Raw genomic sequence first — 27,778 nt, forward strand, 5'->3', positions numbered from 1 at the left:
AAAATTGAGTCTTTTTATGTAAATATCATTTTATTAAAAAAGTTTATTGTATTCTTAGCGATCTTTTTAGAATGACATGAATCAATGATAGTTCTCGATCATTCTCCAGTCATCATCTCCATAAATTCTATAGACATAATAAATTAAAATAAATAATAATTAAATTGCTTACGTATCGTTAATAACTTTATACATAGTATCTGGTCACAATTCTATCATCCTACATCGCACATAATATATGTTCATTAGCAGACATTTTTTAAATTGATTACTTATTAATAATTACAAAACTTGCAAAATAGTACAGGAATTTTTTATTCGATATGATCAGCTCTATCTGTTCACGAAAAGTGATACAATTGTAACCAGATACCTATTATCAGATACAAAATTATATATTAAATATAAATACTTTGTATATATACAAACTTTCTTATGATATAATGTTTATATACAAGTTGTGTGCGGAGTGAGTCAAACTGAGCAGAAAAGTCTTTTACGATTTTGCAATTTTCATAATTACTGAATCATTAATGAAAAAAGATCGTCAAGCTCATATCCACGTGATAAGATATGACCATCCAGCATCACGAGAGTTCGCAATTACTAGAAACATGACAAAATGCTTCCTGGAAGTGTGCGCTATACGCAAATACTTTATCATTTATGGATCATATGTGCAAAAATCTTGTCGCACTTTTAATAATCGCAAACGCACATAATGCTGAACGATCGGAAGACTTTTCTACTCAATTTAACATGCTCTACTGCATACGAGCAATGTATCATTAATTATGAAATAGTTGTGTGTGTGTGTGCGCGCGCGCATCATACATACATACCATCAAAATCTACTGTACCGGAACCATCCGTATCGATTTCCGCGATTATTCCATCAAGATCGGAACTGGTAAGTTTATCGTCGAGCGCTGCTAAAATCTCTTTCAATGTAGCTGTGGTAATATATCCATTGCCTTCACGATCGTATAATCGAAATGCTTCTTTCAGTTCCTCTTGCATCGCTTCCGCATCCTCTTCTTCGAGAAACCGACCGGCGATTTTGCAAAAACCATCAAAGTTCACTTTGCCGAGACCTTCAGGATCATTTTCCTCGATCAAAGCATTTAATTCGCCATCGTCAAACAGTTGTCCCATTGTATTTAATATCGTTGAGATTTTCAAGGTTTCAATGAAACCACTTTTCGTTGTATCAAACATTTGAAACGCTTTACGCATCACAGCCACTTTTTGATCATCTTCCTCCTATGAATATTTGTTACAAACAGAAAATCCAGTATTCATCAATTGTATTTTTAATTAAAAATAATAGACTGTAAACCTATTTAGCTAACAATTAACATATCTAAACTTCTTTATAGTGAATTCTAAATATTTTCTATTATCTGAAAAAAAGAAGGATATTTTCTCTTTTTTATGGATGATTTTTAAATTTTATGTATAGTTTTCTAAACAACTTGAGACTTTTTCCGAATCAAGTTTTTAATTTAAAAGTTTTTTTTTTCGTTAGGCAAACTATTCATTTTTTTAATCTTACCATGGTGATTAATGAAAAAGCTTTTGCACCGTATTAGATAACCCGCGAATGACGGGTGGAGAACGAACAGCGAACTTGAAGAGAATCGGTTCTTTCGTCGCGGTATAAAGACTTCCTCTCCTCATGTTAACCAGCTAGAAAGACGATGTACGCAAAAATAGAGCAGCGACATCGACGAAAAATGAAACATATTATAAGTAAATGCCACAGCCTTTCCACGATGTTTATACGAAGGTCATATAAACGCAATATTGTGCAATCCATTATTGATAAATTTTAAGATATCTCGTATTACAAAGAAAATTGCATTCATAAATGTTATAATAAAACAAAATATTTGTATTATAAAGATAGTCGTTGCCATGCGCATCAATTTTTTTTTTTTTTTACTCCTATTCATGACGAAACATGTCGTCTACTATTATAAGTGCACAAAAAGTCAATAAATTGTAATAATTATTCGATAATATTGATCATTGGCGCGGCTGATGCTTCGAGTTATTTTCAGAATACTAGATTACTGTCAGGTAAACGATATACGTAGAATGTGTGTAAAATTAGCATATATTTATAGCATTTATGAATGAATTTATATCTACATGATATGTACATGAGGGAAGATAGAATATATAGGATAGGATAGGAAAGAGAGAATAAGAGAGCAGCTATCACAACAGTTGTCTATAAAATTATGCGATAAAAATTGTTTATATCCGTATTGTATAAAGAACAATGAATGTTATTTTAAATAACACGTTTATGCTATGATAGATCTCATGCACATCATTTTACTGTAATCGTCTATTGAATGATATTCCAAATTTGAAACAAGGGCAACATATTGCCGTTCTTAGGCTGCTACCTACGCGTTCCGTAGTTGCAAACCGTTACAACGTGACTCTATCTAGCATGCAACTAGAATGATGTAAAAATATATCGGACCGCACGTCGTGCGAACAGTGATGAATCGTTACCGTGATATTTTTACATTATTCATATTTCCCAGTAAAAAATAGACTGTGATATTTTTTCCATCCATCAATTGTTGAAATTATTATTAATCAGAAATCACTGATCAATGAATCATATATGTCATCTATGTAGAAAATCAATTATTCGTTGTAGTGGCAACATTTTCATGCGTATAATCGCACGTAGCGATATATGTATATTTATTTTATTGAAAATATTTTTAATGTATCCATACTTTGCCGACCGAGATAAATGCCTGTTATATTATCGAATTCTTATTATCGAATTGCCTGACGTCTGTTTCGAAAGAACGATTTCAATTGAGTTGATTCCTACGGACCAAAGTCTTCATTTTTGTTCATATTCTACATAAATAAATGCATACATAAGTATATACATACATAAATATAGTCTACATAAATTTAGTTAAAAAATAATATTAATTTACTCTATAGTTTAGTTTTGATAAAACTATTTCATAATATAATCTATACTAATAGTGGAAATTGAAGTGCAAAATTTTAATTATTACTTCTATCTATATATAATTCAGTGTAGAAAGGTCAATTTTCTTATCATTTTTTAAGTTAACAAATGAATACATAAATATAATTTTATCACTATTAAATCACATAATAATAATTAAGACTATAAATATTCATATAACAAAATATTTAACTTTTCAAAATTGTATATGTGTGCATGCATGTAAAATAACAGTATTGTCACAACCGTCATCAAAATTTCTGCTGATAAATTACGTATTAATGTAATAAATTTGTATGTTATAAATTTTATACAAATTTAGTATTAAAATAAATTCTATTTATTTTATTTATTAATTCTATTTATTATAAAATAAATTCTAAATGAATGAGTCTTCTTTAAAATTATGTCATTAATATATATATATATATATATATATAAGCAGAAAGGATGAATACCATTGCACGAATAGCTTCGAAATGTAAAGGTACTAGAAACAGATGCTAAGAATAAATAAACGCATGACAAAACCGCCTCTAAAATCATCCCGACTATATTCCGTTCTATAAATGCACTTGGTACAAATGTGGAAAATAAGAAGTCATAAATTAAAATTTTTCCATCATATTTTAGGAACATATTAGATCATAAATAAGTACTCAACATTTGTTTAGTATGTGCATTTAAATTGTTCAAATTTAACGTATTCGTCAATGTGATTTATAATATTGATGAAAGATATTTTTGTACTAAAAAAATATTTGAAAACCACAATTATCAAAAAATAAATAATACGATAAGATTTGTAAGGAAAATTTTTTACTTCAAAAGTGATATACATTCCCAATACACTTGTAGCAAAATTGCGCAAGAAAAAATGATTATCATAAATTACATATCAAAAGATTATAGATAAAATGTACCGATGTACAACTATAGATAAATAGCAGTACGTAAATCTTAGAACTAGAGACCATCAGTCAGAAAATTGTACTTTAATAGAATCATCGTTATTGGAATAATTTTCTTAAAAATTTCTAATTAGACAGAAAAATGTCTGTCTAAATAAATTAAAATAACAATTTTTACATACTGAACATCAAAATTACACAAATCACTATCAGTCGTTATTATTTAAAATTATTATGAAAAGATTATATTTATAGCCAATTGTATATATTTAAATAGGCCGGCGATTAAATATTTTCTTTATATATACACTTTATATAAGTAAAAAAGTTGATACAAATTGATTTGGATTTTATCTTTTCAGCTTGTCATTGCAAGATCGTTCAATAAATCCAACATTTCGAATTATTTTTTAATGCTATACATTAACTGTATCAGAAAGTTTATGCTGCTCTTTTTTCTATTTAATTATATTATAAATATATAATATATATCAAATTGCTACCAAAAAAGATTAAAAATTATTTTTATTACTAAGTAGAATATGAAAAAGAAATAGAAGGTGTAGAATGTTTTTCATATATTTGAATGACATGTTATAGGTCGAAATTTATACTCTATTTTGACGATATATGGCAGTACTTTCTGACACATGTACTGTAAAATACATATGAAAGTTTAGCAAAATCACTGTTCCAACCTGAATCAATTAATTTACAAATTGATAGTAAAATCAACGCTATCATTACATATCCCGTCATTATTATCGAACAATTGTTAGAAGAGCAGTATTATAATTAACAGTGTAGATTTGTAGAGCAGTATTATAATTAACAGTAGATTTCTTTATATTATTTTGAGAATTGACATTCTTTGTACTCAATATAATAAAACAATTTACTGAATTTTGAATAGCAATTACCAGAAATAGAATAGCAGATGCATAGTAAGTAAAGTTGAAGTTTTACATTTTTTATAACTCTTTTAGCGTTGACACTGTAAAGACTTCGACAAAACATATGCAATATTGCATCAAATCAGTATATGGTATATTATACCGATAACAAAATTCTTCCACAAAGAAACGTTCAAAAGTATAGGAGGCAACCAAACTAATAACATTATAATTGCCATTTTTCAAGCCAAGTATCGTTATCGCTAAAATCTGCAGCACGACAGTAATATTAGTCAAAAAACGTAATTTTCTAATTTGACCTTCTTTCTGTTTCATCGATAATGGAAAAAATACCGGTACTATACCAAAAAATAATAATAGCATACGAATCTTTTCATCTACCTGATATGCGCTTAATATACCAGAAGTCAGTAATGCCAAAGGAACAATTTCAATGACATTGGAAAACCAATCATAGAAACTTCGGAAGCATTTCGCTGTAGGTGTTGACGATGAAGTAAATGGAAATCCTGAAAATATTAAAAGAATAAGAAAATATATGAAAAAAAGAAATGTGCATAATATTTCCGAGTCAAATAAGCTTTAAAAGAATACAAGATTCAATGTTATAACTGTGCAGTAATTTATATAAATATATTGCAAACAAATTTGATCACATGACCATACTATAAAATATTATAGTTATTGTCATCAACCCAAATAGCAAAATGCTAGCAGTGTATTGACAGATTAGCAACAAATTCAATCAGATTCTCACTGCATAGCACTCTATGTCTATACCTGTAAGTAATCTATGTCTATATTAAGCTCAAAATCTGTTGATTTGCTAGCAAATTGATACTAGTCAAAACTGAGCAACCTACTGATCTGCAGATTGGCAATAGAATCGAATAGCAGAATAGATTCTGCTATTTCGTAATTTAAATTATATTATTATAGTATTATAGTATTATAATATTAAAAAGTTTTAAAAAATGTAATTTTATTACTTCTATTACTTTTTCCTTATTTTAAGAGAATGATAACTGTTTTATATATATATATATATATATATATATATATATATATATATATATATAATAGTAAAGAAATTAATATCTTCTTCAGCACAATTATGAAACTTTTTTAAAGATATACCATAGCTTTGTTACGTAGCGACTACTTTTTAGGTACTATATTCGTTAACTTCCTTGCTGCAAAAACATATTTATGTTTTGTATCAATTATATACATAAAAGATGCGCACATAATATTTAAATTTTAATTATACAGACAGCTTGACAAATTTGATTCACAAGAAACAAACTTAGTGGTAGTTTTGGTATTGTATTTGATACAGTGTAAAGAAAAATTTAGTTTCTTCCATCGATTTGTCGTCAGACATGTATTTGCATTACACAGATTTTGCTCAATTTCTACCACCAATTTGCTGACATAATATATCAGCAAATTTCATATCTTTGAGTTTGCTGACATTGTTAGATATTATTTCTAACATTCTGTACGATTCTGTACGAAATTTATTATCTTTTTACTATCAAAAGTTGGTAATTGGCATATTCTGCTCAAAATCTGTCTTTGTAGATTTAGCTACCTGGGAAGTTGTTGGAACATGTAAGAAATAATATCATATAAATACATATTATAACAAGAGATTTCAAAATAAAAACAGGAATAAGACAGGCAGTAATAAAGGATCTGTACAAAAGAGGACATAATGAATAAGTCCTACCAAATGTTGACATTAGAGAACGAGAAAAGTAGGATTCATAATCAATGAGGACAAAATTAAATATTTAAGAATGTCTAAGAATATAATAAAAGGAAACTAGGGGAATATCTCGATAGCTGGATATAATTTTGGAAACGTATAGAGCTTCATATACCTGAATTAAGATTGCTAGATCACTTTGAATGTATAAATGAGAAAAGTGCATTAAGAGTAAGTGAGACGGTCCATAGCCCTTTGTTACGTACCACGAGACGGCGTGGAAAACCGAGGGCACGATGGCGACAGGAAGTGGAGCAAGATTTGAGAGTAATGTCGATTACTTTACTCCAACTGGAGAAGGAAGGTAAGGAATAGAGATGGAAGCATATAATGGCGCAGACTCATCCCGAGCTGTAACGCCACTGAAAGAAGATATGAACAGAAATAGAATATACTAGAGGAATCATAATGTATAAAAAATAATTTTATTAAAATTTTATTAAAAATTTTATTAAAGAAAAAAATAATAGTAATTTTTATTGAATCTTCAAACAGCTATTCAATTAAGAAAAATTTTAAAATTTTTATAAATTAAGTTTTTTGTATAATATTGAGTTTAGAAGATATACGATTATGTTTCCATTAAAATGAAGGATATTCTACACACACATACACACGCACACACACGCGTGCGCTCATGCACACATTTATTATCTCTAAGAGACTTAAATGACTTAATAGAAATATTGTTTATGTATTAATTTTATCAAGAAAATCAATGAATTTATATTGAATAGTTAATGATTTAATTAAAAACTAAAAAAATAAATATATATTTAAAAAAATTAGAAGATATGTGATAAAATAATATATGTAATTTGATTGTAATTATTCAAAGCTTATTTATATCTCTTATGATTTTGCTAGCAAATATAATTTTTGTGTGCAATTATATGTGACATACAACTGCATAATAATAATAATAATAATAATAATCACTGTGTATGCAATGCAGTATGCCAAAATTATTATTAGGCAATTGTTTTGTAAGCAAATAAAAACCTTCCATTCCTCTATATAATCAGTAAACATAGTAATATAATACAATTTTGACAAATTATAAATTTGTTTTTTATTATATTTATTTAGTGATAGCATTTCAACCAATTTAATTTCTAATATTATAGCAACTAATTTTGGAATATTATATGCAATTAAAGATATCACCTTGTTTAATATCAATAAGTGTGTGTTCATTAAAAAAACGATGTCACAGTTCACAAGTGTCATTTAATCATAAATTGTGATTAGTCAACTTTAAAACTTTATTTAACTATTACTTGAAATGAAAAATAATAAATAATTTTTTTTAACTTTTTGATATTTTGATTCGCATATTTCGGAACATCTTGCATACACACATACACGCGTATATATACACGCATACAAATATATAATAATGAAGTAAATTTTATCAAAATTCACACTAGATACAGGAAAATTCTAATGTTATAAATGTACATGCTCACCATGTAAACATGCATGACAAAAATTTCTAATATATACATATATACATATGTAGATGTATATTTGTATACATATTTCCATTTAAAATTAGCTTCTAGATAATTAAAGAAATAATATAAAAATTCAAGTAGTATAAGATATAAAAAAATATAAATACCATTAAAAAATTTTGAATAAAGCAAAGTATAGAAATCTTCAAAATAAACATGTTCTATAATGGAATATGTATGTTCATGGTGTTTCCTCACATGTTCCAATGATAACAAGTAATTTGCACGAATTATTACCATAATCCTTAATGTTGGTAAACGTAGAATACATCTTCCTCTTCCATATGTCATTTAGATACAAAAATTAAATATCGTGTGTGGCCATGTATCATTTTGTATCAATCACTCTTCAATGTGACCCCCCTTCCCTTCCCCCCAGTTATGACATGGAATCTTAGATGCTCCATACCTACAAGTTATTATATCTTGAACAAAGAAAATAGCGATCAAAAATAAACAAATTACTAAAAAAAAAATTAAGAAAAAATATTTTAACTCAAAACTGAAAGAATAGCTGTATGATGTAATAATATATAATTTTATCAATTACAATATCAATAGAACCATAGGATCTCTCCTAAGAAAATTCAAACATTCAAAATAAAGAACAAAATGATGCTCTGTTAAAAAAAAAATAAAATTGTTTTTATAGTAATTGTTTCTTATAGAAATAAAATTGATCTGAAAAAAAGCAATAGATAAATGACAAAACTATAAAGGATATCTTACCAAATCTGAAAATTCCCAAGATTGAATGCATAAAGAGAATTCGAAAGGCACGTAAGGACCATGTAGTCGGCAAAGCCATTGCCCGGTAAGGCTCCGTAATATGCCTCATGCATATTGCAGTTACTAGCAATTTCACAAAATGTGCTACAACACTACTTGCATTTACCATAATCACCGTCTTATCGTCACTGTTACAAATATTAATTCTTGAAATAATTTGCGACTGGCTAATCGAAAATAATCAATCAACTTTTCCATCCGAATAATCGATAATAATCTCAAATAACTTATATTTTTGCAATGATTTAATCTGCTTTCCCTTTTGCTTAATCAAATGAAAGTGAAGATTTGGTATTAAATTTATCCACCTAAAAGAAAAAGTAAATCAATCTCAAAATAGTAGAATGTTTAGTAAAAAATATTGCAGAATGTTTAATAAAAAAAAAAAAAAGAAAATGAAAAAGAAAAAAAGAAACAGAAGATTATACCATGTATTGGCTAACCCAATCCTAATCAATTTCATTAATTGTGCATCCTTAGCAGCCACCAACAACGGTATTTAGTTTAATTACATACCACAAATCGTGATTTCTTTAATCCTAGAAAGATAAGTATATTTAGAAATCTAATCAAATAATTATATATTCACTTAATGTATGGAATTTATACAAATGGATTAGCTATCCATTAGCTATCCATATTCAAGCTTATATCGAGAAGAAGTTTAAATACCTTTTTTCTGATCGTAGTTCAGTATAGGGCAGACACAATTTTAAAAAACTGAAGAACGTTTTCTTTTCTTCTTTTCATTTAGCCACCATTTTACTTAGGCAATATTTCAAAACGTTCTTTCCGAAGAAAGTTATTCAAAACATATAGTACACGTAACGTATACTGTATTATATCGATTAAATTTTTTTCGGAAAGAGCATTTTGAAACATAAGGCCCTGCGCACAATAGAGTAAAATATTAGAAACAGCAGTAAATATTAAATTGTGAAAATAAAAATTCAAAATAAAAATTAAATATAATGCACAATATATATAAATAAGTATAAAATATGGTCATATCTTACTTAGGGGCTGCGCACAATGGAACAAATATTAAAAACAGGAGCTCAATCATGTAATTTTACATAAAATTTTTCACTTTTTAATTTTCACTTTTTAACTTTTCATTTTTTACGCATTGACATTTCACGTGAAACTTTTGACGTATAACGATTATGTATGTAATTTGGATGCGTGAAAAGTAAAATCATGAAACATAGGCTGCTGTTCGAAATTTACTGCCAGCACTGAAAATCTATAATATACGTGACCTGAATTATATATTTTCAGTACCGGAAGCGAATATCGAAACGATATAGCTAAGGAAAATTATTTTATTGATATAAAATTATATATTATATACATAATATTTAATATCTTTTAATAATCGATTGTATATGCACTATATACACTTAATTCTAACGCAGCCCTAATCTTCTCTAATTTTGAAGCATATTTATTATTCCCTAGATTTCCGCCTTTCTGCCACGGAGAGCGTCCCAATTGACTACAACCACTTACAGAGGCCGGTGCCTAGAATTTTTCTATTGTTCAAGCGCTGTGGCTAGTGGACAATCGGAACGTGATCAAACGAATGTCACCAATTTATTTATATTAGATATGAAATAATCAAATGAAAGCGAATTATTTTGTTTCTATTTGATATACATTTGATATATATTTACGTAATTCAAAAAATTCTTACCGCTGTTGCTTTTATTACGCAGAGGTCATATGACGCGAGGTCACGTGCCAGCGCGGCGACGTTGCGCGCTACCATTGGACTTCTCGCTGCGCCATATTTGTTCGCGCCGTGCACCGGATAGGACGCTCCGTATTTCTCGCGTTTCCGAAATTCAAATTACACGCAAATAGGATGTCTAGAATATCGAACATGGAAATAGGTATATATTTTATTACGTAAATAACTTTGTAATATATAAATAGATTCCCATTCATTCGTGAAATGCGACAATCGCGTACATGTATCATAACAGAATAAAATCTCGCGTATTTGTTCGAACAGATTTTATTACTCGCGTAATAATACAATGAAAATATCGAAACAAACACAATTTAATGTCACACAATATTACTTTATTCATATTAAATATGAAATTTTCAATTGGAAGCGAATTATTTCATTTCTATTTGATATGTATATTAACGTAACACAAACAATACTTGCCGCTATTGCTTAACTACGCCGAGGTGACGTGACGTCACGCGCCGGCGCGGTGGCGTATCGCGCTACCCTTGGTCTTCTCGTTGCGCCATATTTGTTCGCGCCGTGCGCTGGATAGGACGCTCTGTATTTCTCGCGTTTCCGAAATTCAAATTACACGGAAATAGGATGTCTAGAATATTGAACATGGAAATGGGTAATTATTTTATTACGTAAATAACTGTGTAATATATAAATAGAATCCCATTCATTCGTGAAATGCGACAATCGCGTACTTGTATCGTAACAGGATAAAATCTCGCGCGCGTATTCGTTCGAACAGATTATATTGCTCGCGTAATAATACAATGAAAATATCGAGACAAACGCGATTTAATGTCACACAATATTAATTTATTCATATTAAATATGAAATTTTCAAGTGGAAGCGAGTTATTTCATTTCTATTTGATATATATATTAACGTAACACAAACAATACTTGCCGCTGTTGTTTTTACTACGCCGAGGTCACATGACGTCACGCGCCGGCGCGGCGGCGTATCGCGCTACCCTTGGTCTTCTCGTTGCGTCATATTTGTTCGCGCCGTGCGCCGGATAGGACGCTTCATATTTCTCGCGTTTCCGAAATTCAAATTACACGCAAATAGGATGTCTAGAATATTGAACATGGAAATGGGTAATTATTTCATTACTTAAATGACTGTATAATATATAAATAGAATCGTATTCATTTATTAAATGCGACAATCGCGTACTTGTATCATAACAGGATAAAATCTCGCGCGCGTATTCGTTCGAACAGATTATATTGCTCGCGTAATAATACAATGAAAATATCGAGACAAACGCGATTTATTGTCGCACAATATTAATTTATACATATTAAATATGAAATTTTCAAATGGAAGCGAGTTATTTCATTTCTATTTGATATATATATTAACGTAACACAAACAATACTTGCCGCTGTTGCTTTTACTACGCCGAGGTCACGTGACGTCACGCGCCGGCGCGGTGGCGTATCGCGCTACCCTTGGTCTTCTCGTTGCGCTATATTTGTTCGCGCCGTGCGCCGGATAGGACGCTCCGTATTTCTCGCGTTTCCGAAATTCAAATTACACGCAAATAGGATATCTAGAATATCGAACATGGAAATGAGTAATTATTTTATTACATAAATAACTAAAATATATCTATATATCTATATATAAATAATATATAAATAAAATTCTATTCATTCATGAAATGTGACAATCGCGTGCTTGTATCGTCACAGAATAAATTTTCGCGCGCGTATTCGTTCGAACAGATTATATTACTCGCGTAATAATACAACAAAAATATCGAGACAAACGCGACGTAGTTTCAATATTAATATGATCATATTAGGTATGAAATTTTCAAATCGAAATGTGATGAATCGAGATATTTCATTTTAATTTAATATACATATTTACGCATGTGGCCGCCACCATCAACATATCGCGCGGTCTTCTTGCTGCGCTATATTAGTCCGCGCTGTGTTCCGAATCAAATGTTCCGTATTTCTTGCGTTTCAAATTCAAATTGCAGATACGGTATCTAAAGTGCTAAATGTGGACAGATTGTTTTATTGCGTAAGGAATAGTGCAGTGAGTAAGTATAATCCCATTCGTTTATAAATTGTTACTTTATACAATTTTCGTACCTGTTGCGTCGCGGCAAGTTAAATTCTCTCGTGTACGTGACTCGCGTAATGTCGAGAATACCGAATAAAGTGCGATCGGTGTTAATGTGTATGTGGTTCGAGAAAGTAAACTGTCAATAAAATTTTATTGGGAAGCAGAACTTGGTGAGTGCATTAATTACTATTTACTACATATTTCTCCGATCTAAAATAAAATTACATTTTGTTAGATTTGATATTTAAAATAAATAAAAAGCATTATGTTATTTAAATAATTATAATGATACTATATTATAATTGAACAAAATATTCGTATTAAATATTTTACTTTTTAATTTAATAATTTTTTGATACATTTAAAATAAAATATTAATTGAAGTAGCATGTAATTTTAATATAAAGATTTAAAAAATATAATAAGTTATTTTTTATTAATTTTACATATTCTAAAATCAAAAATACTTGTTCAATAAATAATAATTACATTTCTAAAAAAGAAAATGGTTGCCACAGCACAGGGTGAGTGAATTAATTGATATTTAAGTTAATAATTGTTATGTATTATTTGCATTAGCGTATTGCGTCATAGTTTTGTTACATTAACATAATCTGAGAAATATGTTGCTTAAAAAATCTTTAGTAACATATCTGAAATTTATTTCATAAATGAGATATCTAAATTTTTAAGAATATATTTCGATTTCCATTTAATGTGCAAGATATATAATATTTATATGAAAAATATAGTGAAAATTTGTTGTATAGAGATAAAGATTTTTTGTCACTAACGTTCTTATTTTTTTCTTTGAAAATTAAAAATTCAAAGTAACAAATTTAACACAAATTGCTATTTATATTACAGCGATTAATATGAAACTAAATGCTCACTGTGAACTTTGTCCAGAGTATTTGTTATTTATTTATTGTTTGTTGTTTTGCAATCTGTACAGAAAAGAATGAGGAACACTCTTATGAATGAAAGAGTCACAGACACGCACAAATATAAATTTTTCAAAATTTTTTTTACTAAAGGAACATATTTGCCTGCAGTAACATTTGCTTGTAGTAATGAATACACGAACAAACTAGTAGTCAAATTAAATAGATTAGTTCTCTCTCTCTCTCTCTCTCTCTCTCTCTCTCTCTCTCTCTCTCTCTCTTTCTCTCTCTGTGTGTGTGCGTCTGGGTCTTTGCATATATACATAACACACATCAGTACATGCGAGCTTATTTATTTTATACTAATATTATAATTGAGAATCTTCGGCAATTGTTATAGATATAGAGCGACTATAGAGCGTAATATGTAATGTTGGTATGCGAATACAGTACAGATTACAAACGACAGATTCTAATTCACAGTGAGCATTCAGTTTTATTCAATAAGAAAAGTTCAATAATAAAAGTTCAATAAGAAAAGTTTAATAATAAAATATTTCAAAATCTTGGAATAAAAATATAAAAATATTATCGTATTTTACATTTGTAAATTCTTAGGTTTCTGCTTTTGTGATTTAACGAGTTTAATTTTTTAATATAAGCTTAATTGTGCAAAGTTTTAGATTTCTAAAATAATTACTTTTATATATTCTCAATTTTATTTAAGTTAAATTTGTTCAACTATGAATTTCGTGAAGATATTTTTAATATTTTTATTTTTATGAATTTTTACGACATGAATTCATTATAAAATTATGTTAAATTAAAAGAATTATAGAATACTTCCCTCCAGACTTGAATTTTCGCTTATATCTCGTACATTTTCTTTCCCACTGTCATGATCATAGCAGTTTAGCTAGCTTACATGTGTCTGAATCACAATCGGAATTTCTTATCTATTCGCTTATCCTAATCATGCTTGAGTAACAAAAAATCGCGAAGTCTATATATATTTTTGGAGGTTCACACGATTTTAAAAATATTCTTAATTACTATTACTGCCAGTATTGAATTATCAAAAGATGTTATAGAGCCTCATATCAGTTAAATATTAATCGTAATATTGTTGATGACGTAGCCTTGAGCATTGTTTACGCGCCGCGTTTAACACGTGCGCAGTGTATGTATATACGGCCGGTATTTACGAATCTTCCACGTGTTATTATTCTCTAATCGGCGTTCATAGGTGTAGGTAGCAGTGCGCGTCGCGCCGCGTCCCTTCGTATTTTTTTTTATTGTTAAACAATACGTTGTAGTATTCATCATATGAATAATAGTAAATACTTATTAATTATGATTGATTAATGACATAAATATATCGGAAAAATGACTTCTTAACAAAATAGATATACATTTCGCGCGTCTTATTTCTTTTGAAATTTATGACTTTTTATAAATGATAACTCCTCTAAAGGGTATGGCCTTGTCGTGGCAGAGGGGCTCAGTATTCTGAGGGGTTACTCAAGCAGCATTATTATCGGCAGAATATTGGCCAGACATTAGCTGTTGGTCCGATGTTGGCTGATAATTTGCCGATTAATATGTGCTACTCGGGTACGTACCCCAAAGACGAAGAAGCTAACAGTACCCGTTGCACAGTTATTAGTAACATTAATATTAACATTGAATAATATTACTGTTATTAATAACTTTTCCGCCGCCGATTTAATTGAATAAACGAACTGTAGCCAGTTCGTCGCGTCGCGCGTTTTCTTCGGGAGTGCCGTACTAGAGTAAATCGTAGTAGAGTAAATCAGACTGAAAGGCTTTTCCTCGTCCTGCGAGGGCTCGTTTGAGAAGTATTACGGTTCGTGCCGGGAGTCGTACTGTCAAGGGGTGCAGGGAGCATGGGATGTCTCATTGAGACGTAGTCGGCTACGTCTTCACACCACGTGCGTCGCGGCACTGGTGATGCCGGCTGTGAATGTTACACGCACTCGCTATCGCTTGATGTGTTGTGTTTCGCACAGTTGCAAAATGCATTAAACGGCTAATTGAGAACACGCTCTGTCTTCGACAAGTGGTTCGGTCCCAATCGGCAAGAATTCAATCGATCGACTTGCTTTCGTCGCTTTTCTTGTTTTCTCTCCCTAATGAATCGCGTTTAATCTGACTTGACCAGGACTTAGTCGGACGGTTTTTGCGTGTGCCGAGAGGCTGGATCCCGGTTGCCCGATTGTCTAGATTGTTAGGCATCGGCGGTGGGTACCTTCTCTCTCGTCACATCTACCAGCCTTCTCGATAGCCCGGGTGACTTTTGATATCACGTGTATGGTATCCGCCCTGGTGATTCGACCTGAACCGTTGGCTATGCGATGGTTGAGTCAATTTTAGACGTGATTTCTCAGAAACAAGAGACGTCGGATTCAAGTCAGTCGATTCGTCTTCTTCCGCTTCGGTCCTAGCCTTTGCTCGAAGAGTTATCGTGTGTCCCGAAAAGCTCACCGACCCGGGTGCTGACTGGACCGACGGAACTTGATATTTTCACGGGCAGCTAAACGCGGAGTGCCGTCAAATATCGCGCGTATAGAGTAAATCAGACTGAAAGGCTTTTCCTCGTCCTGCGAGGGCTCGTTTGAGAAGTATCACGGTTCGTGTCGGGAATCGTACTGTCAAGGGGTGCAGGGAGCATGGGATGTCTCATTGAGACGTAGTCGGCTACGTCTTCACGCCACGTGCGTCGCGGCACTGGTGATGCCGGCTGTGAATGTTACACGCACTCGCTATCGCTTGATGTGTTGTGTTTCGCACAGTTGCAAAATGCATTAAACGGCTAATTGAGAACACGCTCTGTCTTCGACAAGTGGTTCGGTCCCAATCGGCAAGAATTCAATCGATCGACTTGCTTTCGTCGCTTTTCTTGTTTTCTCTCCCTAATGAATCGCGTTTAATCTGACTTGACCAGAACTTAGTATATCGGACGGTTTTTGCGTGTGCCGAGAGGCTGGATCCCGGTTGCCCGATTGTTTAGATTGTTAGGCATCGGCGGTGGGTACCTTCTCTCTCGTCACATCTACCAGCCTTCTCGATAGCCCGGGTGACTTTTGATATCACGTGTATGGTATCCGCCCTGGTGATTCGACCTGAACCGTTGGCTATGCGATGGTTGAGTCAATTTTAGACGTGATTTCTCAGAAATAAGAGATGTCGGATTCAAGTCAGTCGATTCGTCTTCTTCCGCTTCGGTCCTAGCCTTTGCTCGAAGAGTTATCGTGTGTCCCGAAAAGCTCACCGACCCGGGTGCTGACTGGACCGACGGAACTTGATATTTTCACGGGCAGCTAAACGCGGAGTGCCGTCAAATATCGCGCGAAAGACTTATCGAAAGTTAGTTTCCGCGCGCTTATAATAATTCGCGAGTGTGTTTCGCGAGTGTCCTGTGCTGCGAGGACATCCGACGACCCGACACCTTGAGAGGAGGAGGAGGCCTAGGAGAGGCATCGGGCACCGGCGGAGCAACCTTGCGGTAAGTATAAATTTTTTGTCGAGATGAAATTATTTCTTTTTTCATTTATTTGGAATTATTTCTTTTTTCATTTATTTCACTGAATTCAATCATTTAAAATTTATACTTTGGGAAAGAAAAATAATTTAAAGTTTAATATGAATTTATTTCTATAAAGATCTTTTTTGAAAATTATTTATTAATTATTAATTATTTTCATAAATATCTAATTGAAAAACAAGATTCGATATACGTAAACATTTTTAAAATATCTAATGTTTAGAACGCTAATATAATTTGAATATTCTCTTTGTATGTTACAGAATCATCGTAGCTACGTTGCAGATTTACTCCGCTGTTGCGCATCGGATCGGTGAGTGATAAATTTTTTATACTTGTAGGGATAACAAATCTATGAAACTTATATTAGATTATTTTTATTATTATAGTATTATATTATTATATTATTATAGTATTTATTATTAAAATTTTGCAGTTGGATATATTTTCATAGATTTGTTGTCCTAAAATGGATAGATGTAAACAGTTTAAGATTGTATATTTAATCTTGGTATAACATTATTGATTTATTATAATGTACTTGCACAAATAGAGATCTTTGTATTGATTTTATTATTTTATATCGTTTTTTATATTTCATTTGCGGGATATATTAATTGCTGAAAATTATCAAATAATTTTGCAAGAAAATATAAATAAAATAAGTAAAATAATTTAATTGTTTTAAGAAATTAAATTAAATTAAATATTTATGTACTATATAAAGTGACAGATATTTTTAAAATAATAGAGTTTAATTGATTAAGTATTTTTTGGAAATATATAGAAATATATAGGAATATATAGGAAATATATAGAATTTATTCATCTATAGAATTAATATGTAGAATTTATTAGTTCATTAAATTTTTAAAATAAATAAACATTTTGAAATAGCGTAAAAGAAATAAAATCGCGTAAAAGAAATTTAATTCAAATTCTTCAAAAGTATTAAATTTTTATTTTAAATGTTTTTATATATATTCTCATATTTTGATCATGTTATATATATTCTCATATTCAACTCATATTCAAGATCGGAGATCATATGACTCATATTATGATATATTTCTCATATTAAATGAAGAAATATAAATGGAAGTATAAAATATAAATATAATTATGACTCTCTGTTGGATTGAATTATTATGATTGAAAAAATAGTAATCTTTGAGGTCTGATCGCCACTGTCTAAATTGATCGGGCATTGTGTCTAGGACTATCCTAGACTAAGTACATTAGACCAACAGCCCAGTCGGGGCAGGGATTAACTGGAGGTCACGGTCCTCCGATCTATCCTGAGCCCACATTCTAGACGTACGAGACCTTCGGGAAATCTCTATTGCGTCTATACTGCAAGCTGCCCAACGGAGGCTTAAAGTAGTCTGAGAGTAGGCATGTACTCTCGCCTTCCGGAGGAAACGTGCCCTTGCAGAGAAGGTTTGTCAGGTGTCCTGGCTTTACGAAGTCCAGTGCGCCGGGCTGGCGTTTGTTGTTTGGACCCGTGAGTCCTAGCGGCCTGGAAACCGCGTCGTGTTGGTGCCTATTGACGTTTAGACATGTGTCGTGAGGATTGAAATGAAAAGAGAGTCATAATTTATATTTCTATGAAATAAGAATAATATAAATATACATATTATGTTTTTATTTATTACCCATCTTTCCTCTTCCCATATTTTGATACCAAGATTAAATATTTAAATCGGTGCATGAAAGAGATATATATGTAGTATATATATATGTATGAAATTCAGAAATTTTTTAATAATAAATATTATAAACATAAGTAAATGTTCAGCAAACATTAACATAACAAATTATACAACAAGCGTGCCGATTTGATCCTAATCATGTTTAACCTATCCATCTATATAATAACTTGGCTTTACGTAAGTTAAAGCAAAATTTAATATGACGTGAGATTCAGTAAATGTTTTGTCTCGCGGAATATAAATTGATAATTATAAATTATGAATTTACTCTTATTTAAAATACATTATTTTGTATTGAAATCTTTGAAAGTTTATTTTTAATTTAATTCTAATTTAATACAAGTATTGTTAATATATTTTTTCATTTACATTATTTATTGAATTTATTATTACTCATACTATTATATTTGATGAATTGTCTAGATACAATATCTAGTATTTAGAATTTATATCATAACAATTTACGTAATATTGCTGATTATGCGAGAAATTTATTATCTCACTTGAATCTCACGTCATTCATTTTGAATCTTTTACATCGTTCTCACGTAATTCAAGCACTGAGAAAAAGATTTCTTTAGATTTAGCAATTCTATTTGTTTGACTTGAAGTTATTTAACTTAAACAACGTAATTTTATATTAAAATTTAGTTTGTTGAATTAAGAATTTTGTTGTTTTGTTAGAATATACTACGATGTTTAATAAAAAAAACATTATTATTTAAAGGAAATAAAATTTATTTTTGAACTAAATAATATTTTGTTTGGCTAGATTAAATATTGTTTCAATGAAAGAAAGAGATTCTTTAATATTATTAAAGTATAAAGAGCGCATTATTATTTTGCAAACAATTTATTAAATAAATATTTTATTTGAAATGAAGTTATTTATTATTTAAAAAATCGAACAATTGAATTTGTAGAATTAATAATTGATGTATTTGGACTATTTAAAAAAATAAATATCTTTGAATCTAATAAAATTTATTAAATCCAAAGGAATCATTCTCTCTGTGTGTTGAGATTTAAATAAATGGTTTCGAACGTACGCGCATAATACGGAAAAATCATGTGGGCCTTAAGTTTTTTTCTTTTTATTGAATATATTTTTCTTTTAATATATATTAATTATATAGATCACAATCGTTTTTATTTTTACTTTTTTGTTTTTATTTTTTAATTTTTTTAAATTCTTTTTATCATAATCGAGTTTCTTTATTTAAAATCGAAGACTAATTACGCATGCTACGCGGTATTAAATTTCTAAAAAGCTTTTAAATAAAAAGCTTTCAAAATTTCATAAGATTAAAATGTAAATTTTATAAGATTTTATTACAATATTTTATTAATGTTGAATGGCTCTCGCAATCAACACAATTGTATGACTGTTGTGCGCTCATCGAATAAAGAAAATCTACTGGCATAATTAGTCGGTAATTGAAGGAGTATCTCCTTCCTTATCTCTGGCTGTATGTGGCCAGAAGTTCTGGCTATGTGGCCAAGTCGACGATGGAGCAACGTGGCTAGGAGCAACGAAAGGTAGGTCCAATCTGGCCTGAAGAATCACACGATTAATTTATATATATAAAATAAATAAGTACTTAATAAGATTTTTATATGTGCGATTGCATGTAATTGTAGAGTGCTTTCTGTGTCTGCACTATAAATAGTACTGTACTATCTATAGATAGTACTGTAATACTATCTATAGATAATACTATAGTACTATCTATAGATAACTCTATTTAAATTCGGATGGGTAAAAATTCGGGTGGGAAAGAATTAAAACAAATAAGAAAATATTATAATTTAAAAATTAATAATTCTATGATGAATTTATTTAATTTTATTTAAATAAATTTATCACAGAATTATATTTATTATTATATTTTTTTATATATTATATTTAAATGTAATTATATAAAATTAATACGTTAATTAAACGTTAATTAAAACTACGGGTAGGTAGGGATATAAAATCTTCAATCGGATAGGTAGGAATATTAAAAAATTCGGTAGGGTAATAGTTTAAGAATTTATTTTATTTAATATTTATTATTTAATAATTTAAAAATTTGTAAATTTGTTTAAATTATTAATTATAAAAAGAACAAAATATAATAAATGACATTTGGTATTTTAAGCGCTTAATAATTTTCTTTTCTGAATTTAACTTCGTGACATGTATATGTATAAATCTGTCTATTATATTCTGTTCTTTAAATATATTCTCGGTTTATTGTATTGATTTTTTTAATTGTAAATAATAATGCATTAAAAATGTATAATTTTGTGTTATATTGTTTGTCAGCAAAATTGTTAATTGTATATAATTAATAAATATTAAAACAAATTAAAACGTTCAAAAAAAGAGGACTGCCAATCAAAATTGATGGGGGTGGTGGAGGGCTTTCACAAATTTAGATTTTATTCGATAAATATTTCGACTGAACAATAACAATTTTGTTACCGAACAATACAAATTATATTATTGTATATTATATTGTATTGTATATTGTATTATTATATTATAATTTATTATGTTTTATTATGATGTATTATATTATTAAATTGTGTTAAATGTTTTTTTCTTTTGTATTAAACTTTTATATTTTTATTGAATATTGAATTATATTTTATATTGTATAAAAAATAATGAATATAAAAAATTAAAAATTTGCACATAAAGAAAAGAGGACCGCCAAGAAGTGAAATTGGTGGGGGTGGTGGAGGGCCTCTACAAATTGATTAGTTTCTAAAAATGCAAGAGAAATTGTATATTTTGCTATAACTAATGAGATTTGTCCGCTTTTAGGCTTCTCTCTTGTATAAAGCCAGTGTCACACGATGCTTTTTTTCCTGCTGATTTGCTAGCTGGATTTGCGTGCTCGTTGAGCTTTTGTCTCTGATTGATATATTCTTTTGGATCTAAAAAAATATACCAATCGAAGACAAGAATTCAACAAGCACGCGAATCCAGCTAGCAAACTAGCAAGAAAAAAAGCATCGTATGCCGCTGGCTTAAATTAACAAATTAGCCTGGATCCTTATGCAGACGCTGACGCCTTGGCGTCGAGCGCTGATTGGTTAAAAGCGGATAATGGGATAAATAGTAAAGATTCATTTACGGTTTTATTCCCACTATTCATTTTTCACCAATCAGCATCTGTGTCAAATTGTCTGCATGAGGATTCAGGTTTACGATCTCCATAAACCAGCCTTAATGCAACCAATATCGGAGCTTAATCTATTGGTATTTTCAGCATCTTTAATTTTAACAAAAGCTTGATTGTCGACAAATATTTAAAATTCCATTTGTTATATTTTATAAGAAAACATGAGTAATTCTGTTTTTATTCTTGATAATGGTGCTTACACAGCAAAAGTTGGTGTAGCCAGTGAGACACCTAAGTAAATATGTTAAAACTAAGTAAATTTAAATAATGTGGTGTATTAATCCGTGGAAATATTTTAGGTTAATTCCGAATTGTATAATGAAAGCAAAGAGTGAACGTCGTAGGCCTTTTATAGGGAATCAAATCGAAGAATGCAGAGATGCTTCTGGACTGTTTTATATATTACCCTTTCAAAAAGGTTATTTAGTGAATTGGGATATTCAAAAAACTGTATGGGATTATATATTTTCAAAAGAATCTTGTTCGGTTAATTTAAGTCAACTATCTGCAATAGTAACTGAACCAATATTTAATTTTCCAAGTATTCAAGAAGCTATGACAGAAATCTTCTTTGAAGAATACGAGTGTCACAGTCTTCTGAGGATAAATGCAGCGAGTCTCTCATGTTATAATTATAAAGCAGAATATCCTACTACAAAATGCTGTATAATAGTTGATAGTGGCTATAGTTTTACACATGTGATCCCATATATTAATGATACAAAAGTAAAGGATGGAATACGAAGAATAGATGTAGGTGGCAAACTTTTAACAAATCATTTGAAAGAGATAATATCTTATCGTCAGCTGCATGTTATGGATGAAACATATGTAATTAATCAAGTGAAAGAAGATTGTTGTTTTATATCCCAAGATTTTTTTAAAGACATGGAACAAGCCAAACATAAATTAGAGAATAATTCCATTGTTAAAGATTATGTTTTGCCAGATTATACAACTCTACGTCGTGGATATCTTAAAGATCCAGGACCATCTAATGAGCAACAAACATTACGTTTGAGTAATGAGAGATTTGCAATACCAGAAATATTATTTCATCCATCGGATGTTGGTATCCGACAAATGGGTATTCCTGAAGCTATTATGGATTCGATAAAGTCTTGTAATGAAGAAACATGGCCCCATTTATTATCCAATATTGTTTTAACTGGTGGCAATGCAAATTTCTCAGGATTTAGAGATAGAATTTATAAAGAAGTTAGGAGTTTAGCTCCAGCAGAATATTCTGTGAATGTCTATTTACCACAAAAGTATATATTTTTTTTTATATTTTGCACACATATATGTATATATATATATACATATATGTATATAAGTATAGTATTTTGCACATATATATATATATATATATATATGTTTATGCGTGCATATCTATATATGTATATAATATATGTATCTGTATAAGATGTTTCACTCTAACTTTTGCATTGAAATATCTTGGAAAATATGAAAAAATATTTTAAACAAAAATTGTAAAATTTCAATGGCTACACAATTATGATATTGATTCATTAAATATCACTGTTGATATCTTTTTATAATTACTATGTTTTTAAACGAAATATTTTTTGTTATGTAATATGATTCTCCAGTTATTCTAGATGAAAGTATTAAGATACGATTCTCAAAAAATCAATAGTTTATAAAATATTTTATATTTTATTGTGACATATTCTGATAAAATATAAAATATCTTAACTATTTATTTTTTAATAATATATTTTTGTGCATAAAATAATGAAACAAATTGATCTGTGTAAGAAAAACATAGGTACTTTTTAAAAAAAATATATACTTGCATATTATAAACTATATATGTTTATTTTAAGGCAACTATATATCTTTTTCATGCTGTAACTACTTTATCTCATTATTCTATGCATAAAAGTATTAAGATTATTAAAAAATGAATTATTTATAAGATATTCTATATTTTATGTCAGAATAAAATCTAAAATATCTCGTAAACTATTGACTTTTTGATAATTGTACTTTAATACTTTTGTATCCAGAATAATTTAAAGCACTTATATTGCATAATGAAAAATTTGATTCAAAAGATTTAAAAGAATCGCGCGATCATAAAATATCTCGGTAGTGTCCATCTGTAAATAAATCAATATCAATCATGTGGAATCCTTGAAACCTTTTGACAACTTAATAACTTTTTCTGATGTTTTTCCATGTCTCTGGACATGTAACTCTGACATGTACTTTCTGAGATATTTCGATACATAAGTTAAAATGAGACACCCTATTTGTGTATATACATATGTATGCATTTATTTATTTCACTTGCTCTTTTTTATATTGCGGAAAAGCCTAATAAGTTTTTCAATTTTTAGTCCAATTACTTATGCATGGTTCGGTGGGAAACAACTTTCTCAAAATACAATATTTCCTAATCTTGTAGTGACGAGAGAGGAGTATGAAGAAGAGGGACCATCAGTATGTTTTGAAAAATTTGACATATAATTCCTTTTTTGTTATACAATATTAATGAATAAAAAAATTTTGTTAAAATTGTATTTGTCTATGGAAGTATTATATTACAAAAAAAAGACTAATTTATTAATCTTAAATTATATGTTAATCTTATATGTATGTCTTTCACAATTCATTTTTTTATTAATTATTGTTATAATTATATAAAATATTGCACTGTTATATAAAACTTATTTTGTTTACAGTAAAAAAATTACATATCAACAAAATACAATTTTTATACTTGTATGTTGATAACTAACGAAGAAAAGCTTAACATTTTTTTTTTTAATATGAAATGTGATATATATTATTTTTAAATTGATTTCATCTCTGCTATTAAATCTTCTAAACTTGGTTCTGTAGATTCTGTAGATTCTGGAACATTTTGTTCTGTATTGGTTGCATATGTAGATGTTGACATAGTATACGCATGCCGCACACCCGGAGTTGATACGTGTATTTTTTCATCCAATTGATCACTATGTTCATCAATTAAGGAAATACCTATTGAAAAAATAATATTTAAAAATTTTTCTTAAATATACAAAATTATAAATATTTCAAGTATAAATTGTAATTATTTGTATACCCCATTCATTATCTTCGTGTATAGGTTTTTCTTCAATAATTTCAGTCTGTTTCTGTTGAATTTGTGGCCTTGCTAAATATTCTTTCTGCCTTTGTTTACAATATATATCATCACAATTTGGATTCGGTTTCAAAGTCATAGCGGGAAAAAAATCTTCCATAGCATTGTAACCTAGGTAATGAGATACTTGTCCAAATTTTAATAAGAATTTTAAAGCGTTCTGTACTAAGAAGCCTGCTACAATGCCCATTGTGGTAGGTAACGATGCAGCACATACACCTTCACGTTTCAACGTTTTTTCATCAATACTAGATGCTACAATCAAGGGTGGAACACACTAAAAATTTAAGTATAATTATAAAATAATTAATAAAGTTAATAATATAATTATATATAACTCTATAATACAATTTTTAAAAATAATATAATTCTTAAAATATATAATCTCTAAATAATTATCATATAAAAATGATACAATGTTTATCAACAAAGCATTTTCTGAAAAAAGCTTTAATTTCAAGATTTCCACTTCTCTATGTATTATTCTTCTTCTCTATGTATAATGCATTATATATTAAACCAAATCAATCAATGTAAAAAGAAATTATAGTTAGTATATGTAGCGATCATAAAATATAATGTTATTTTTGATATGCAATTTATAATGCACAAATTATATATTTATTAAAAATTTAGTAAAAAATTATATATTTTTTTACAATAAAATTTCGTAAAAAAGTATAAAAGTATTAAAGAATAATTAAAAATTGAATTTTTACGATTGTCCCAAAAGTTTGTGCCAAAATATATTAGAATAATGTCAATTATTAATTTTTTATATATCTTAATTTTTATATGAAAACTAAATAGAAAAATTAATTTATAAATGAAAACGGTCATCAAAAAATGAAAAAATCTAAATGTTAATGTCTAAAAAAACATACATAAAACATAACATAAAAACATAAAACATAAAAAAATAACATAAAAAAATGTGTTACTTGAATCATATTATCCATATAAAATAATATTATATTTTTTTAAAAGTTTCTTATTCCATGGAAAAACCAAATTAAAATTAAATAAAATTATTCTATATATAAATCAAAGTCAAATAATCTTACTGCAAAACAAGCTGTTTCACCAGGTATAATAAATTGAATATGACCAGATACCGCATTTTCAGATACGCCACTTTCAAACCAATTCTGATTAAGTTCATTACATGCAGTGTTAATTGCCATACGAGCTTCAAAATTGTCAACACAACTGAGTATCAGATCAACTGGACCATTCTTCAAACTAGAATTTCTACAAAAATACGAGTTCAAGCGTGTTAATTTTATAAAAAATATTCAATAGAAAAACCTATCATATACACACACACACACACACACACACACACACACACACACGCATACACACACATATACAAACATAAATATAACATAAACAAATTCCTATTAAAGAGAAACTTTTAAACTTGTACCTTAATGTATTCATAAAATTTTGAAAATGATCAAGAATTGTGATGTTATAATTGTGTATTTCAATTTCAACATCAGGATTTATATAATGCAAAGTATTTGCTGCTGCTTCCACTTTACTCTGACCAGCTTGATGTGGTTGAAAAAATAATCTATTCATATTTGCAAGTTCTACATTGTCATAATCAAATAAGATCAACTAAAATACAAAAAAATATTGAATAATGATTCATTAATATACAGTATAGTATTATAATTTTTTTTACCTTTCCAATACCACATCTTGTTAACATTTCTGCTGTTACACTACCAACACCACCAATTCCAACTATAGCTATCGTTAATTCTCGTATTTTCTCATAATTTTCAACAATACCCATACGTTTCAACGCCATCAATCGACTAGAATAAAGATATTAAAAAATAAAATTCCAAATTTATAAGACTTGCAAAATTGTATAGTATGGCTAAGATTCTGAATCCTCTTTATTGATAAAAGAGGATTCAGAAGGGCTATAATTCTTATATATAAATGTTCAAATAAATTAAATGGTCTGATACAACAAGAAAAACTTTGAATTTACCTATAGGGATTTGAATCTACTACTTCTTCTGACATATGTTCAATCTTTTTTCTCGGCGCATCTGTATTTTTCTTTTCTCGCAGCTGATTTTCGAGTTCTCTGATTCTTTGTCGCAAACTTTCTACTTCGTCCATATTTCAACAAAAAAAATTAATTAAAATAAATAAAATTTAATTAACATATATTGTACAAAAGAGACCGATTATTATGGACAACTTCTCTTCCTCCTCTTTTTAATATTTAACCTAAATCAGGCAACTCTTTCACGTTACTTATGCCTACGTTAGCTTACGTTCCAAAACTCTATTCAGACTGCGTTCCGATATTAGGTCTGTTCTTTTTAGCTGAACAGTTGATTGTACTAATTCATAGTTTATCTCTCTTTCTTATTTTCTCTCTACTGGAAGAAGAAAAATAAACTCTGAACTAGTTAAAAAGAACAGACCTTCCTAAGTGTCGGTCCACAACAGATTTAAGCTTTAAGAAGTAAGAAATTGACCAATTATAATCGAATATGAA

General features: G+C 29.2%; 4 protein-coding genes and 1 long non-coding RNA gene across 8 annotated transcripts; 1 reads left to right on the forward strand and 4 right to left on the reverse strand.

The window, feature by feature from the left end:
- Positions 1 to 11: 11 nt before the first annotated feature.
- TpnC25D (Troponin C at 25D) lies at positions 12 to 1,689 on the reverse strand. Its single transcript, XM_011634181.3, has 3 exons — positions 1,556 to 1,689; positions 843 to 1,263; positions 12 to 127 (listed from the first exon to the last, which is right to left on the reverse strand). The coding sequence occupies exons 1-3, from the start codon at positions 1,556 to 1,558 to the stop codon at positions 99 to 101; spliced, it is 453 nt and encodes a 150-aa protein (XP_011632483.2). The 5' UTR covers positions 1,559 to 1,689; the 3' UTR covers positions 12 to 98.
- Positions 1,555 to 10,124, reverse strand: LOC105424122 (uncharacterized). 3 transcript variants are annotated; one of them, XM_011634182.2, is made up of 5 exons: positions 9,932 to 10,124; positions 9,588 to 9,803; positions 9,344 to 9,454; positions 8,856 to 9,223; positions 3,816 to 5,347 (listed from the first exon to the last, which is right to left on the reverse strand). In XM_011634182.2, the coding sequence occupies exons 4-5, from the start codon at positions 9,022 to 9,024 to the stop codon at positions 4,896 to 4,898; spliced, it is 621 nt and encodes a 206-aa protein (XP_011632484.1). In that variant the 5' UTR covers positions 9,025 to 9,223; positions 9,344 to 9,454; positions 9,588 to 9,803; positions 9,932 to 10,124; the 3' UTR covers positions 3,816 to 4,895. The 3 variants fall into 3 exon arrangements, with proteins under 3 accessions (XP_088934339.1, XP_011632484.1, XP_088934338.1); XM_089078213.1 differs by lacking the exons at positions 8,856 to 9,223; positions 9,344 to 9,454; positions 9,588 to 9,803; positions 9,932 to 10,124 and adding exons at positions 1,555 to 1,689; positions 8,364 to 8,472 and having other exon boundaries at positions 5,220 to 5,347; XM_089078212.1 differs by lacking the exons at positions 8,856 to 9,223; positions 9,344 to 9,454; positions 9,588 to 9,803; positions 9,932 to 10,124 and adding an exon at positions 8,234 to 8,472.
- A 1,789-nt stretch (positions 10,125 to 11,913) lies between these two features.
- On the reverse strand, positions 11,914 to 12,960 carry LOC148936504 (uncharacterized). The gene is made up of 3 exons (XR_016139511.1): positions 12,781 to 12,960; positions 12,551 to 12,682; positions 11,914 to 12,227 (listed from the first exon to the last, which is right to left on the reverse strand). It is a non-coding gene; the product is annotated as an uncharacterized LOC148936504 (long non-coding RNA).
- Positions 12,961 to 22,127: 9,167 nt separating this feature from the next.
- On the forward strand, positions 22,128 to 24,640 carry LOC105424118 (Actin-related protein 6). The gene is made up of 3 exons (XM_011634178.3): positions 22,128 to 22,326; positions 22,391 to 23,362; positions 24,458 to 24,640. Exons 1-3 carry the CDS (start codon positions 22,253 to 22,255, stop codon positions 24,585 to 24,587), a joined length of 1,176 nt encoding a protein of 391 aa, XP_011632480.1. The 5' UTR covers positions 22,128 to 22,252; the 3' UTR covers positions 24,588 to 24,640.
- Positions 24,564 to 27,559, reverse strand: Uba5 (Ubiquitin-like activating enzyme 5). Of its 2 annotated transcripts, none has more exons than XM_089078225.1 (6): positions 27,260 to 27,559; positions 26,942 to 27,077; positions 26,678 to 26,874; positions 26,364 to 26,499; positions 25,189 to 25,525; positions 24,564 to 25,103 (listed from the first exon to the last, which is right to left on the reverse strand). In XM_089078225.1, the coding sequence occupies exons 1-6, from the start codon at positions 27,391 to 27,393 to the stop codon at positions 24,913 to 24,915; spliced, it is 1,131 nt and encodes a 376-aa protein (XP_088934351.1). In that variant the 5' UTR covers positions 27,394 to 27,559; the 3' UTR covers positions 24,564 to 24,912. The 2 variants fall into 2 exon arrangements, with proteins under 2 accessions (XP_088934351.1, XP_011632479.2); XM_011634177.3 differs by having other exon boundaries at positions 26,313 to 26,499; positions 27,260 to 27,558.
- Positions 27,560 to 27,778: the final 219 nt, after the last annotated feature.

Source organism: Pogonomyrmex barbatus, unplaced genomic scaffold, assembly GCF_055798465.1.
Source record: "Pogonomyrmex barbatus isolate J1 unplaced genomic scaffold, ASM5579846v1 scaffold21, whole genome shotgun sequence".
In the NCBI taxonomy this organism is placed as follows: domain Eukaryota; kingdom Metazoa; phylum Arthropoda; class Insecta; order Hymenoptera; family Formicidae; genus Pogonomyrmex; species Pogonomyrmex barbatus.

Bases quoted from the DNA above. Each gene is read 5' to 3' on its own strand.
- LOC105424118 (XM_011634178.3), top strand. From the start codon at position 22,253: ATGAGTAATTCTGTTTTTATTCTTGATAATGGTGCTTACACAGCAAAA. The intron at 22,327-22,390 runs GTAAATATGTTA...GAAATATTTTAG, and splicing joins GTAGCCAGTGAGACACCTAA to GTTAATTCCGAATTGTATAA. The intron at 23,363-24,457 runs GTATATATTTTT...TTCAATTTTTAG, and splicing joins AATGTCTATTTACCACAAAA to TCCAATTACTTATGCATGGT.
- TpnC25D (XM_011634181.3), bottom strand. The intron at 128-842 runs GTATGTATGTAT...TTATGTCTATAG, and splicing joins CGGTACAGTAGATTTTGATG to AATTTATGGAGATGATGACT.
- Uba5 (XM_011634177.3), bottom strand. From the start codon at position 27,393: ATGGACGAAGTAGAAAGTTTGCGACAAAGAATCAGAGAACTCGAAAAT. The intron at 26,875-26,941 runs GTAAAAAAAATT...TTTGTATTTTAG, and splicing joins CAAGATGTGGTATTGGAAAG to TTGATCTTATTTGATTATGA. The intron at 26,500-26,677 runs GTACAAGTTTAA...GTATTTTTGTAG, and splicing joins AATTTTATGAATACATTAAG to AAATTCTAGTTTGAAGAATG.
- LOC105424122 (XM_089078212.1), bottom strand. From the start codon at position 8,417: ATGACATATGGAAGAGGAAGATGTATTCTACGTTTACCAACATTAAGG. The intron at 5,348-8,233 runs GTATTTATATTT...TAATATTTTCAG, and splicing joins TTATTCAAAATTTTTTAATG to GATTTCCATTTACTTCATCG.